The following is a 16,455-nucleotide window of genomic DNA, read 5'->3' on the forward strand; positions in this document are numbered from 1 at the left end:
ACACAGGGATGATCACTACAGTGACCCTGAATCATAAACACCCTGATATTAGTATACCCTTCCTTTTTCTTTAAAGTGGAATACTATACAACACTTTCTTTAAAGTGGGATATACATACAACCTTCCAAAATCATTGTTTTTCTAATTTAAAATTATTTTTTAATTCAATTAGTAAGAGTCAATTGGATCAGTTGCTTTACCTGCAATGCCTAATATTTTAGGAATCACTTGACCTTAAGCTACTTAAACAATGAAAAAGGCATGTGTACGGGAGGTGGGAGGCATGGGGTACTTTTTTGGTTTTATTTTGCTTGTTTGATGGTTTGGGGTTGTTGTTGTTTAAGAAAGTGAGTGGAAAGGCAAAAGTTACATCTGATTCCCAACTGAGTGTCATCAGACCCAAAGGACATATGTATATCTGTAATTGTATATACGTAACATAATATCCAAAAGTCTTAAAAGGGAGTCTTATTAAAGGGATGGGAAAAAATAAATAAATAAATAAATATATATGAATTGCTTGATACTGGATTGATTCCCTGGTTCGACTCCTGGCTTGGGAAGATCCACTGGAGAAGGGATAGGCTACCTACTCCAGTATTCTTGGGCTTCCCTTATGGCTGAGCTGGTAAAGAATCCACTTGCAACGTTGGAGACCTGGGTGCGATCCTTGGGTTGGGAATATCGCCTGGAGAAGGGAAAGGCTACCCATTCCAGTATTTTGGCCTGGGGAATTCCATGGACTGTATAGTCCATGGGTCGCAAAGTGTCGCACATGACTGTGACTTTAGCTTTCATAGGCTTCCCCGGTGGTGGCAGTGGTAAAGAACCTGCTTGCAAATGCAGAAGACGTGAGAGATGTGGGTTCAGTCCCTCTGTCGGGAAGATTCCCTGGAGGAGGGCATGGCAACCCAGTTCAGTATTCTCGCCTAGAGAATCCTATGGACAGAACAGCCTGACGGGCTAAGGTTTGGAAGGTCACAAAGAGCTGAACACGACTGAAGCAACTTAGCACTCATCAACAATACCAGAAGAATGCGCTTGCATCTTTCTTTTTCTTTGATCTTTCACTGACTGTGTTTCGGTGTTTCTTCTCTGGTTTTCTGTATACCTTTGTATGTGTTTCATTGGTTGGCACCTATATTTGTTTATATGACCACTTGACTTGATGTGTGCATTTTTTGTGTATGTTTCTTGTTGCCTCAGTATTTTTTAATTTGTTGCTTCTCTTTGCTGTTTCATGTTTCTATTTTTTTCTTTAAAGTTTCTCTTTACACTTTTCCACTTTTCACTTTTCTATTGCATTTTGTCCCTCAAGTATATCATAAATTTAATTATACCCTTCATTATGCCTCATACATTTTCATAGGAACATACATTCATGCATTTACATTAAATATAGGCTGAACTTTATTTTTAAAAGATTTATTTGAGGGGATAAAAGAGTTTTCTTTTTTTCTCACTTGATTCTGGATAATAGTTTCTATGATTCAGGACTTTTGATTTATTAAAACAAAATGGCCTGTTCATGACCTACGTGTTCTAGATTCTAATCAAAGGATATATACAAAAAGAATGTGTAAAAGGAAGATAAAAATGATAAGTAGAAAATTCACCACAAAACATATTTGTATTGGGTTGACCAAAAGTTTGTTCAAATTTTTTGACCAATGCAATACTTCACCTACTTCTCATATAGACAAAGAAATGTGCAATAATAAAATACATGTTAATTACTTCTAATATGTTTGCTATCTTCTTTATCACTATACAGGTGATATATAGTGGCTCAGATGGTAAAGAATCCGTCGGCAATGCGGGAGACCTGAATTAAATCCCTGGGTTGGGAAGATCCCCTGAAGAAGAGCATGACAATCCACTCCAGTATTCTTGCCTGGAGAATCCCCATGGACAGAGGAGCCTGGCAGTCTGCAGTCCATGGGGTCACAAAGAGTTGGACACAACTGAGCGACTAAGCACATAGCACTACACAAGTTTTACAAATACTAATAAGAACCAGTTTACATAAATTTATCATTACTATGCTCATGCACAGTTAAATAACAAAATTATGCCAGATCAACTAGGAAAAGCATGCTTCTGAGTTTAAAAAAAAATGCTTCCTAGAAAAACATGCTTCAGTTAATATGAAGGCTGTATTTAGAAAACTGTGAAACAAAATGAAATTGATTCATAGTCTAACACTACTGTCTTATTTTAACTCTTTCCTATTTCCCAATCCCCATCAATAATTATAAGCCTTTAAGATATTAAATTATTAAATTAGGTGTATCTTTTAGAGATTATTAAAAATAAGAGTTGAAGGGATAAATTTTATTTGACATAGATTTTTAAAGCCAAAAGATTATATTTGCTTTGAATTAAATATCAGAATATCAGTGAAATGAACATTTCTAGTGAAATTTAGTGGGGTATGGAGCACAGAAATACAAGTCTTACTTTTATTTCTGAAATGCAAAAGAAAAAAAAGAATGTGACTCAGGGGTCATGAATGGTATACTACTTCATATCACTTATCCTCTCCCCGTGTTATGGGCAAGTGTTTACAAATCCTATCTGTCAAGAGGGAAGGGGAGAGTTGTATCACTGAGGGCAGCAGTAACTGTAGGTAAACTCTCAGCTATCAACACTTTTGGATCTATATTTTGAATCACAGGACAATTCTGAGAGCCCCTGTGATTGTGTTAACATCAGACAATGTTTTTCTATTTTTCCTGAGTCAAAAAAAAAAAATATGGCACTGGATTACTCATTAGAAATCCTATGTGAATTTTTCCTCCCTTCCGTATGATAAAGTAAAACATTGGAATTGATATAACTCAGGGCATGACCTTCCTCTGAAGAGCTGATGCACCATTAATAACATATGGAAAGGAATTATACCTCGGATCTCTAAAAAGCTATAAAGAGCCTAGATCACTTTTCCATGTATAAGATTGGTTTTCGAAGCATACAAAGCTCATTTTGGAGTTGAATAGGAAAGTCTGTGACATATAGCACATAGTCTGATTCTAACAGATGGATTTTTCTTGAAATAACTTCATTAGTTAATCACTTTTTTTACATATACTTTTTCTAGTTAATTGGTATAACTGCCAGCTGGAGCTGTTAAGAAACCTCCAAAGAAACTGGTAGGTAGGGAAAACACCGGCTAATTTCACCAATTCTACTAATTTCATACTAACCAGCATGTACTTTGTGAGTAAAATCTTCTCCATAATTTTTTCCACCTTTTTCCAAAAAGCTTACTAGATCTATGTTTAAACCAAATCAATCATCCGGAGTTGAAGACATGACAAAAAGACAAGACACCAGAAGATGAGCCCCAAAGGTCAGCAGGTGTCCAAAATGCTACTGGGAAGAGCAGAGAAATAGCTCCAGAAAGAATGAAGAGGCTGGGCCAAAGCGGAAACAACGCTCAGTTGTGAATGTGTCTGGTAGTAAGAAGTTAATGTTTTCATAAATCTTTCTGATTAAAGAGGGAAAAGATAAGTTGCTTATAACCACTAATCAATATTAATTATCTATGGAATTTCATCACCATCTTCATCAGACATGCTGAAGAGTTCTTTTCCTTTAAAGAAGTTTCTCAGTGTAACTGCATGAATGCCTGTGTGCTCAGTCACTCAGTCCTGACCCCAGGAACTGTAGCCTGCCAGACTCCTCTATCCAAGGAATTTTCCAGGTGAGAACAGTGGAGCGGGTTGCCATTTCCTACTCTTGCATCTCGTCTCCTGTGTTGGCTGGTGGATTCTTTAGGAATCCTGTGATGGCATCATTTGAGATGTAAACGATTACTTTTCAGCTTAGGTGCCCTAAGGCATTTTTAAATAAAGGAAAACACTGTAATTTAATGAAATGAACATTGAGAAAACTGGGATCTGTTTTGACTTTACAATATCTTTACAGTAGTGATTTGGATCTCACAAAAGGATTAGTCATTCAGATAGAGACAATCCCTACCTAGTCTTTGAAATTCAGTGGTAAATATCATGTTCCCCACCTATTTATCATTAACAATCTTTCTGTAATTTATATGTTGATAGATCTAGGAAAAGTACCAAGGGAATAAGTTGCTAATTACCAAGGGCTTTAAAAGGGAAACAGCAAGCCTGGTCTAGCAGGAAGGTAAGTATGTAGCAACATGGAGTATGCTGAGAGAATAATTCCGTTGTTTTTTTAAAAAGTAATGATTCTATTCAAATTGCTCTCTTTCCAGTAAAGCCTTTCTATTACAGATTTGCTCAAGCAGGTTTTTAATATAAGGTAATTTTAACACTTACCAATTCCATGTTTGAATGAATAATTTCCTGCCAAATCAAGATGTACCTAAAAATTTTTATACTAATATGTTCTTTGTTAGACTTCCAGGGGTCACTTAAGAATTGAGATCTTAAACTTTATTTTAAATTTAAAACAGATTCCTCTTTTTAATATGTTATATTGTGGAGACCACCACTTTCAGTTCTTTCAGAACACACTAGTTCCTTTTTTGTTCTGGTGGTTTTAAAAAATGACACAGATTTACTACTTCGAAATTCTAGAAGACAGAAGTCTGAAATGCGTTTCATATGACTGAAAGCAAGCCTATAGGCTGGGCTCCCATTCTTTCCGAAGGTCTAGGAGAGAATGGGTTCCCTGGACTCTTCAATGTTCTAGAGGTTTCCTGATTTCTTGGCTCACAGCCCCCTCCCCATCCTCAAAACCCGCAAGTTCATCTCTCTGACTCAAACGGCCCTGCCTCTGTCTTTCACTTGTAAGGACCTGTAAGAAGGCACTATTTCCTTTGGTGTGGAGGAAATATCTTGAGCTTTCAACTAAAAGGACCAAAGCTCACTTTGTTGCTGTGTCGCTAAGTCCTGTCCTCTGCGACCCCTTGGACTGTAGCCCGCCAGGATCCTCTGTCCACGGGCTTTCCCAGGCATGAATACTGGAGTGGGTTGCCATTTCCTTCGCCAGGGGATCTTCCCGACCCAGGGATCGAACCCAAGTCTCCTGCATTTGCAGTAGGATTCCTTACCACTGAGCCACGTGGGAGGCTCCCCCAAGCTCCCATACCACGTGCCTTATCTGTACATCAAGGGCTTCATTGCACGCAAGTCACCAAGCACAGCGTGCGGGCACTTACTCTCTGCAGGTTCTTTGGAGCGGCGGCCGCTGGACGACTTCCTCAGCAGGCTGCGCCCCGAGGTAAAGAGGCTGGTTAGCTCTTCCAAAGGGCTCGTGGGGGTTCTGGAGCGGGAGCCGCTGGGAGCCGAGCCGTAGGTACTGACCGCGGCATTGGCCGTCTTGCCCCCGTCCGACAGCGGCCTGGGGGTGGGGTGAGGCGCTGACGGCGAGCTCCTGGAGAGGCCGCCCGCGTGCACGGCGTCGTAGGGCGGGGGCCTTTTGAGGCTGAGCGGGGTCAGCGGCCTGCCCATGCTGACGGGCGACGGGGAGGCGGAGTGACTTTTGGGGTAGCCGTGGGGAGACTGCGTTCGGTACAGAGCGGAGGGCGGGGGAGGGGACGAGGAGAGCACGGAGGCGGCCGGAACCGGGCCCAGGGCGCCAGCCTGGTCCTTCTCCAGTTTCGCATGGCCGGAGGCATGCGACGGCAAGGAGGATGGAGAGGCCCCGGCCTGCTGTTTCATATAAGACACGTTTTCCAACACCGGAAGCTTGGTGACCTCCAGCGGGGTGAGCGGAGACTCATCCGAGTTGGGGGAGCACTGCACCGGTGCCGGGGGGAACACCAGCAGCGGGGGTCTATGGGACAGCAGGTTGGGAAAGGGCGGGGGGATGTCACAGAGCAAACCCTTTGGAGTACATGGCACTGAGGACTTGGCCAAGTCCAGGTCAGGCACCGTGGGAGTAGCACACTGCGAAGAACAGCTGTGATGGTCGAGGTCACATTTTGAGTCTTGGCCTAGATCGTCAAAAATGGGGTATTTCATTTCTTCGTAGACGGCCTCACTCTGGTCCTCCTCGTCCTTCCGGAAGTCTCTGAGAATGTTCCCCACCATCTCAATGTACACGGGCTCCTCCTCCTCGGGGTCCCCTGCGGGGCTGCTGACCTGGCAGAGCGAGGAGTCCCGCGGGAGTGAGGTCCTCCTGGGTCCGTGCTTTTTGATATATGTTTCGTCAAAAGATGTACTGAGCTGAGTGTTTGGGTTCCGTTTTGGTTTGGGAGGAGGAATCTTCTTTGAATATTCATCACTGTGGGGTCTTGGTTTGGTTGACCCTTAAAGAAGAAGGAAAAAAAAAAAAACAGTAAAACAGATGAGTACAACAGTAAAACTTTCAAATATGACTTGCAGGTGGCTTTACTACTCTAATGAGAAGGAAATGGCAACCCACTCCAGTATTCTTGCCTGGAGAATTCCATGGATGGAGGAGCCTGGCAGGCTATCGCCCATGGGGTCACAAGAATTGGACATGACTGAGCCACTAACACTTCACTACTCTAAACTTTTGAGGGAAGGGGTAACCTGAATCATTTCTAGATGGAGGCATAGACTAAAAAATCCAACAAAAATCAAACATTTCAATATTTAGAGAACCATGATGTGAAAACCCTAGTAATATTTATCTTCAAATTAATATTAATAATCCAACACTGATAAATGCATTAAGACCAGAACTCTTCACCACTGTCTGGCTGCTGCTGCTGCTGCTAAGTCACTTCAGTCGTGTCTGACTCTGTGTGACCCCACAGACCGCAGCCCACAAGGCTCCCCAATCCCTGGGATTCTCCAGGCAAGAACACTGGAGTGGGCTGCCATTTCCTTCTCCAATGCATAAAAGGGAAAAGTGAGAGTGAAGTCATTCACCACTGTCTTAGAATTTCTAAATAGAAACTTTCAGATGACACAAATTGGATAAAAACAATCACATATTTGATAAAAATCAATCTCCACCAATTAAGCAACAAAGAAAACTTAAGAAAAAAAAACCCACAGAGTTTCTATTAGAACAAATGTTTATAATAACACCATGGGGACTGTGCCCTTTTAATGATATGGCTATTACACATGATCACATCTTGCTTTCATTTGGGATAAAAATGTTCCAGCCTGCTAGACTTAATCTCTGTCTTGGTTCAGATAAATAACTTTTATACAGATGGGGCTGATACATCAGGGGAAATTGATGTGAACGTCTTATGAGGCTAGACAAGTTAATCTCCAAATCTCCAGGTAGTGTTGATTATGGTGTATCTGTTTTTGTTCAGAAGGTCTCTCATGATATTCCAAATGCTGTCTTGGAATGAATACATTGCCCTGACACATCAGAAGCCCCTAGAGAGTTTTACAAGAGAATAATCCAGAGAATGATGTGCAAACTTCAAGAATAACTTCTGGAAACTCACAATAGATATACATACAAGTATATTCCACAGCCTGCTGGAAGTCCTCCTTGTAATGGAGCATGAACTTCTGACTCCATCCAGGAAGGCTGAACAGTCACTTTTGACTGCAATCACTTGTTTAGCATGCAGGGAAGGTACTGAAGTCTTGTTATTATCTCATTACTGCATTGTGCTGATACATAATTATAATTATTATCATTTTATCCAATGTGGCAGAATGTAGTTCATTGTGGTAAATGATAGCATACAATGTAAGTTGACAGTATAGTTTATAGGTATAAAACTATGAGAAAAGAGCAGACTTCTCTATAATTTGCAGTTTGAAGGGAGAGGAGGTCTCAAGGCACAAAACAGGAAATACCCCAAATTTCCTTAGTTTTGTTTTTCAACTAGTATAACTTATGACACAGAAAGTCTTCTAAAACTTACTATAGGAGAAGCAAGTGCTCGAAGTTTATTTAGGTGGCTTCTCTAAACATCAATCATACCTTCTGAGAAAGAGAACCGACCAAATACTCTAGCAGTGACTATGTTGCTCACTTTTCTAGGTCACTCCTGCTTTCAAATATTCTGTTCCATTGATCCCATGGTGATTTTTTCACTCACTACAATAAAACAGCTTGTTGAAGGGAAGTTTCTTAATATTACGTAGACTTTTCCTTTAACTTACAGTAGGAAAAACCTAGATGCCATTTCCGGGGGGAGGTAGGGTGGTCAGTGATACAGCAGTAGAGCCTTTTCATGTCAAATAAGAAAAGTCTAGGTACGTAATGGGATGAAAACTACCCAGAAAATTCTTTAGGTGGGACCCAAAGTGACTAATAGTTCCTCTCTGTATCTCCTGCTGGTAATAAATTTTTATTGGTTTGAAATCTGCCATGCATGTTCACTTTATATGATTTAAATAAATCATCCAATTATATACAAAAATCTGAGCCCAAATAAAGTAAAACCATACATTAAGGAACAAGGTTGACTTTGAATTGGAAGGAACTTGGAAAGAGCCAAGACTTAAAAGTCTACCCAGACTATTCTTCTGTAGCTTGTTTCCTGCCATCTTCCACCTCAGCTTGTCATCCTAGACTGTGTAACTCACCCTCTAGGAATACTTGCCACTGAGTATTGAGTTCTAGGAATTGAATGGCGTGGGAAGTAGCAAGACATTCTGTAAATTGAGGGTTAATCAAAGTTAGTAATGAATGTGTGCCCATGAGATGGACAACTTCATGATTTGAGAATTATCATACTTAGAATGAAATTTTCATTTTTCTGAGCCCTAAATTATAATTCACTGCTGATTTTTTTTGACCCTCCTCTAAATTCTAATATTCCAACATAGACTTGGGTAGTTGTATGGAGAGAATTAACAGGACAAGAAGAACACAAGCATCTACTGAGCCCAAACCTAGGTAGAGACACTGCATTGAGGGAATACTACAGCCCAGGATTCCCAGAAACCTAGAGGTCAGGGTAGAGCTGAAAGTGACATGATATTCAGGGAAGTGGAAGCATCAGCCTCTTCCCTGGAACCAACATCCTTCTTCCCACATAGATTAGGAGGTGGCCTTTGGAACAAGCAAGACCAATGCTTGGGTTGCCCTCAAGATATAAACTAATGACGCTAATTTTGTTTGCCAAAATAAACAGAAAAAATTGAAATAAAATAAAGACCCGCCATATCTATGAATTAAGGAAGAAAAAGATTCTATTTTAGAATGCAACATAGTTAGAATTAAGATAACTGTTCATTATGAGGGCTTCCCAGGTGTTTCAGTGATAAATAATCCATCTGCCAATGTAGGATGTGTGGGTTTGATTCCTGGGTCAAGAGATCCCCTGGAGAAGGAAAGGGCAACTCACTGCAGTGTTCTTGCCTGGGAAATCCCATGGACAGAGGAGCCTGGAGGACTACAGTCCATAGGATCACAAAAGAGTCAGACATGACTTAGCGACTAAAAGAGTTCATTACGAAGGAATTTAGATAATTTATTTGTGCTGTGAGGAAAACTTTAATACCAAACCAAGTACAGATATTATCTGACAAGGGGAATTATATACATGACTCTAGTGATGAACTTGAGGTAATCAAAATTGACAATTGCTATGGACTGAACTGTGTCCCCGACAAATTGTTTTCCTGAAGTCCTAACGTCTAATGTGATGTTACTTGGAGGGAGATCTTTTGAGCGATAATTAGGTCATGAAGTCATGAGGGCTTGATCCTCCTGGTGGATGAGATTAGTGACCTTATAAGAACCATCACCAGAGAGCATTTTCATTGTCTCATTCTTTTCACCACGTGGGGACATAGTGAAAAGATTGCCATCTGCTAGGCAGGAAGAGTATTCTCAGCAGAAACTATGTTAGTACCTTGATCTTGGACTTCTGCCCTCAAGAACTATGAGAAAATAAATATCTGCTTTTTGAGCCACCTAGTCCGTGGAACTATGTTATGTCAGCTTGAGATGACTTAGACAACAGGATATTGATTAAACCTAGATCTGATAGAGTGCCTGATGAACTATGGATGGAGGTTCATGACATTGTACAGCAGCCAGGAATCAAGACCATCCACAGGAAAAAGAAATGCAAACAAGCAAAATGGCTGTCTGAGGAGGCCTTACAAATAGCTGTGAAAAGAAGGGAAGGGAAGCAAAAAGCAAAGGAGAAAAGGAAAAATATACCCATTTGAATGCAGAGTTCCAAAGAATAGCAAGGAGAGATAAGAAAGCCTTCCTCAGCGATCAATGCAAAGAAATAGAGGGAAACAATAGAATGGGAAAGACTAGAGATCTCTTCAAGAAAATGAGAGTACCACGGGAATGTTTCATACAAAGATGGGCTCAATAAAGGACAGAAATGGTAGGAACCTAACAGAAGCAAAAGATATTAAGAAGAGGTGGCAAGAATACACAAAAGAACTGTACAAAAAAGGTCTTCATGACCCAGATAATCACGATGGTATGATCACTCTCTTAGAGCCAGACATCCTGGATGTGAAGTCAAGTGGGTCTTAGGAAGCATCACTATGAACAAAGCTAGTGGAGGTGATAGAATTCCAGTTGAGCTATTTCAAATCCTGAAAGATGATGCTGTGAAAGTGCTGCACTCAATATGTTAGCAAATTTGGAAAACTCAGCAGTGGCCACAGGACTGGAAAAGGTCAGTTTTCATTCCAATCCCAAAGAAAGGCAATGCTAAAGAATGCTCAAGCTACCGCACAATTGCACTCATCTCACACGCTGGTAAAGTAATGCTTAAAATTCTCCAAGCCAGGCTTCCATAATATGTGAACCGTGAACTTCCAGTTGTTCAAGCTGGTTTTAGAAAAGGCAGAGGAACCAGGATCAAATTGCCAACATCCGCTGGATCATGGAAAAAGTAAGAGAGTTCCAGAAAAACATCTATTTCTGCTTTATTGACTATGCCAAAGCCTTTGACCATGTGGATCACAATAAACTGTGGAAAATTCTGAAAGAGATGGGAATACCAGATCACCTGACCTGCCTCTTGAGAAATCTGTATGCAGGTCAGTAAACAACAGTTAGAACTGGACATGGAACAACTGTCTGGTTGACTGGTTCCAAATAGGAAAAGGAGTTCAAGGCTGTATATTGTCACCCTGCTTATTTAACTTTTATGCAGAGTACATCATGAGAAATGCTGGGCTGGAAGGAGCACAAGCTGGAATCAAGATTTCCAGGAGAAATATCAATAATCTCAGATATGCAGATGACACCACCCTTATGGCAGAAAGTGAAGAGGAACTCAAAAGCCTCTTGAGGAAAGTGAAAGAGGAGAGTGAAAAGGTTGTATTAAAGCTCAACATTCATAAAATTAAGATCATGGCATCCAGTCCCATCACTTCATGGAAAATAGATGTGGAAACAGTGGCTGACTTTATTTTTCTGGGCTCTAAAATCACTGCATTTGGTGACTACAGCCATGAAATTAAAAGACGCTTACTCCTTGGAAGGAAAGTTACGACTAACCTAGACAGTATATTAAAAAGCAGAGACATTACTTTGTCAATAAAGGTCCGTCTAGTCAAGGCTATGGTTTTTCCAGTGGTCATGTATGGATGTGAGAGTTGGACTATTAAGAAAGCTGAGGCCGAAGTATTGATGCTTTTGCACTGTGGTGTTGGAGAAGACTCTTGAGAGTCCCTTGGACTGCAAGGAGATACAGCAAGTCCATCCTAAAGGAGATCAGCCCTGGGTGTTCATTGGAAGGACTGATTTTGAAGCTGAAACTCCAATATGTTGGCCACCTGATGTGAAGTGCTGATTCATTTGAAAAGACCCTGATGCTGGGAAAGATTGAGGGCAGGAGGAGAAGGGGATGACAGAGGATGAGATGGTTGGATGGCATCACTGACTCCATGGACATGGCTTTGGGTGGACTCCCAGTATTGGTGATGGACAGGGAGGCCTGGCGTGCTGCGGTTCATGGGGTCACAAAGAGTTTGACATGACTGAGGGACTGAATTGATTATTGATTGATTAAAAGACCCTATAAAGTTAACACTCAAGCACCCACTCTTTCATCTTCTGGCATTGTAATACTTTAACAAGTTTTGTTACTTTTAGAACTAATATAACTCTTTCCCAGGCTTCTGGGCTTCCCTCATAGCTCAGTTGGTAAAGAATCTGCCTGCAATCCAGGAGACCTGGGTTCAATCCCTGGGTCAGGGAGATCCCCTGGAGAAGGATATGGCTACCCTCTCCAATGTTCTTGCCTGCAGAATTCTTTTGGATATAATTTGCACCTTCCCTTGGCCAATACTCCTCAACCACTGAAGCCACGTTAGAGAGCATATTATAGCTGAATACACAGATGCCGATCTGAGGTACCCACCCAGAAACATCCTTCCCTGCCCACTGCCTGTTATTCTGGTTCTTCTCTGTCTGATAATCCAACCTCTGATTTATGTCAAGGCACATGTCATGCTATTTAATGAGACCCATTTTCTAGATGTTCTTTGTTGTCGCTAGCTGTGGCATATAGACTCTCTGCTCCACTGGGTTGCGTATGTTCTCCATCATCGAAAGCAATTCTCCAGCCATCCTTGCCCAGAGACTCTTTCATTTTCTGGACAAGCTTCTTCCCTCCCCCTTTCCCTGTGTGGTGAAAAGAGCCTAAGGCAAGCAGATTCATATAATTCAAACACAGTTTATTTCCTGCTCCTCTTCCTTTGTTTGATTCAAATCAAGATGAGAGAATTGAGGATTATTTAGTGAGTAGAGCAATAAGTAAATTACAGTCAATCAGGATGAACAGATTCATTGCTTCAATATCAGGAGACTTTTATTCCAGGCAATGTCTGGTTACCACCACATATCCCCCTTGCAACCTCATGGTTCTCTCTGAAAAGTCAGAAGAGGGAATGATTTCATCTCTAATGAACTGATTTTTCTCTGCATTTGCAGCTTATCATCTGGTTTCACCTTATTCCAAGTACTGAGTAAATAATTCATTGAGCAATGAAATTTTGTTTAAGCTGTCATACATGCTTTGTTTGTTTGCTTACCCAAAGAAGGAAAAGACTGAAATTTTTAGCAACATTGTCCCATGATTCATTCTAGTTTAACCTCACTCTAGAGAACTAAAAATTAACTAAAAATTCATGTTTTAAAAATTATTTTTTAGAAGGTGTTTAAAAATAGTCTTGTTCTACATACATAGATGATGAAATTCTACTAATAAATGATAATAAAAATTGCATTGCAGAATTCAACATTTAACCTAATTCAACCATAATAAAAAGGTGACTTTTATTGCACTTGAATGAATTGTAAATTATTTCTAATAAGACCAAAGATAGAAGCAATAATCCCTGTTCAGCTCCAGAACACAAACTTTATGCTTAAAATAGTATAATGACAGTAGCATTGAATAAGCAGAAAGTGACATTTTTGAAATGAAATATCTGAGCACAAAGATTATGTATGGCTTTCAGTCATGCCTAAATGATCTGTCTTTCACAGTTAATTTTGGAAATCCACCATGTCCCTTGTCAAACTATCCTTCGGAAATATTTTTCCCTTATTAAATAAGAGTAATGAATAACCAGGCTTTAGTGTCTATGCACGTTCTTGATGCAAGAAGTAAGAAAAGAGACAACAGAGGTGAGTATCTCCCCTGATGAAAAGTCTCTTTGATCACAGATTCCCAGAATTTGAAAGGGTCTTAGAGATTATCCAAATCAAACTTCACATACTACTGATGAAGAAATATAAATTCCTTATCAACTACTTAAAAAAACTCAAAATCAATTCAATCTTTTATACCTTTTAAAACAAAGGAAAGGAAAAAGGGAAAAAAACTCTAAAATTCATTACTTTGTATATGGCAAAAATTATCACTTAGAAAGGTAGTCCTCACCCATGCTAAAATGGCACTATTGTGTGGTTTGGTTATAGAGGTATACTTAAATAGCTCTGGTTATAAAATTATATTTAACTAGGTCATTCAAACTGGGAAATGAATGGCCAGTGAACAGAAGTTATGGCCAAATTACAAGATACTGAATTGGCTGATTCTAGAAGGTGAGAGACACATTTCCCACTTTCAGCAGAATTCTGCTCACAATAACTGTCTTTTAACAACTCAGAATGAGTTTTAAGAATATTTTATTTTCACACTCACAACCCCATAATAGTATCCACAAAATTGTTCTTTTCTTATTTTTTTTTAAATGAAGGTGTTTATAAAGGGAAGGGAGTTACAAATACTCTTGGTTTGTTTACAGTAGGACCAAGAAAGTGTGAAAATATACAGAAAGGATCAGATTTAGAATTGTAGTATTTTTGCTATTTGTACCATCCTAGATCTGCCAACAATGAAACACAAGACTCAGATCAAAGTTTGGATTGAAACAGTATAAGACGAGGAATTGGCTCAACACTATAGTCTTAAAGTTGAGTGGGACTGAGAGTCTTGGCTTAAATTAGATACAGGGCATTTCTTGTGAACAAGGAAAGATGACTCAGAGGGAAGATTTAAGAGCTCAGAGATAAAAATTACAGAACTCAAACTGGGGAGCAGAACTGGGCTCTAATCAATAAATTCTTCTGGAGACATCACTTTGCTGACAAAGGTCCATCTAGTCAAAGCTATGGTTTTTCCAGTAGTCGTGTATGGATGTGAGAATTGGCCCATAAAGAAGGCTGAGTGCCAAAGAATTGATTCTTTCAAATTGTGGAGCTGGAGAAGACTCTTGAGAATCCTTTGGACTGCAAGGATATCAAACCAGTCAATCCTAAAGGAAATCAACCCTGAATATTCATTGGCAGGACTGATAATGAAGCTGAAGCTCCAATACTTTCGCCACCTGATGCAAAGAGTCGACTTGTTGGAAAAGATCCTGATGCTGGGAGAGATTGAAGGCAGGAGGAGAAGGAGGAAGGCACAGGACGAGAGCATCACTGATTCTGTGGACATGAATTTGAGCAAACTCTGAGAGATAGTGGAGGAGAGAGGAGCCTGGCATGCTGCAGTCCACGGAGAACTGTACATATGTACACAACTGGATTCCCAAATTCCCAAATTGCTATGACTTCTATGTTATAGCACTAGTCACTTAATTGCAGTGACTTCTGTGTGCCTCCAATCCCTACTGCTCTGAACAAGACTGTACACTGTTTTTCTTGCTCCTGAATTGCCAGTCTGTGTCAAGTTTTGTAGGGCAGATAAACTGTAATTTTAATTCAAAGACCTCTGCATATAACGAATTGCACCCAAGAACCATAAGGCCATGATCTAGATGATAAAATCCTGGATTTCAAGCTGATGGTATAATTCAGTGGAACTTTTCATCAATATTTGATTATTAAAAACAATGGGACTAGAAGGCAAGTTATGATAGATAAACTTCTAAGAAAGCCACACTCAATTCCTCCCCTCCTTGTATGCATTCCACCTTTCAGTAAGTAATCTATGTCCTTCTTAAATCAAGGCAGGCCTTAACTTACCTTGACCAATATAATGTGGCAGAAGTGATAATGTGTCTTGAATATAAGAGAACTGACAGCTTTCACTGCCTGTATCTCAAAAGCCAATTTCCATGTAAAATCTCTTAGACCAACATGCTATGAAGAAACTCAATGCAAATATGCGAAGAGACCACCTGGAGGAGAAAGACCACGCAGGCATGTGAGTGAAGCCTTGTTGGATCCTTCAACTCATCCTGACTGCCAATTGAGTATGGCTAAATGAGAGACCCCAAACAATGAAACACAGAATAGAAGAATTACCCATAGAAGCCAGCTCAACTCATAGAATAAGTAATAAATTGTTAGTGTTTTCAGCCACAGCATTTTGGGTTGGTTTATTGCACACCATAGATAACTGAAAAAAAAATCCTAAAATTAATTTCCTGTTTGTGTAGCTATCTCACAGAAAATGCTATTGTTATTTTCGTAGAAGTAGAGTACATTGTGCACCCTGAGGAAACAGAAAGCATCCTTGAAGAATAGGGAAATTAAAGAAGTAAGATTGCTTTCTGAGTATTACAAAGTCACCATGGGATGATTCAGAGAAGAGATATAAAAAGAGATTACATACTTTCTGGTCAAAAAGACTGGACTGAAATCAGAGTGTAGGTATCAACACATGTAAAGGAAAAACAACTAGCGGGACTCTTTTGAGCCACAGGGATTATCAAACCAGGAAAGCCACAGAGCAAAAGATGGTGGCCTCTGCACCAATGTCTGCGGAACCTGGTACTCTGTTATTTCCCTGTTGTGGGGATTGGCCCAGCACAATGATAAGAGTCTAAAGCTACTACAATATGATTCTTGTGAGTCATTCCTTCTTTGACTTCTGTTTCATCAAGGAACTTTTTAATAAGAGTAATATCCAAAAGAGGAGAGTGAGAAAGTTGGCTTAAAGCTCAGCATTCAGAAAACTACGATCATGGCATCCGGTCCCATCACTTCATGGAAAATAGATGGGGGAAACAGTGGCTGACTTTATTTTTCTGGGCTCCAAAATCACTGCTGATGGTGATTGCAGCCATGAAATTAAAAGATGCTTACTCCTTGGAAGGAAAGTTATGACCAACCTAGACAGCATATTAAAAAGC

The 16,455-nt window shown here is 40.1% G+C and overlaps 1 protein-coding gene across 1 annotated transcript in view; it reads right to left on the reverse strand.

Moving 5' to 3' along the window:
* Positions 1-16,455, reverse strand: part of NYAP2 (neuronal tyrosine-phosphorylated phosphoinositide-3-kinase adaptor 2) — a 154,059-nt gene that overhangs the window by 59,923 nt on the left and 77,681 nt on the right. Inside the window, 1 exon segment of the mRNA XM_088841221.1 lies at positions 5,151-6,242. Within this exon segment, the coding sequence (XP_088697347.1) occupies positions 5,151-6,242 (1,092 nt within the window).

The sequence above is a fragment of the Moschus berezovskii genome, chromosome 2 (genome assembly GCF_049115385.1).
Source record: "Moschus berezovskii isolate FMDL1 chromosome 2, NW_MosBer_1.0, whole genome shotgun sequence".
In the NCBI taxonomy this organism is placed as follows: Eukaryota; Metazoa; Chordata; class Mammalia; order Artiodactyla; family Moschidae; genus Moschus; species Moschus berezovskii.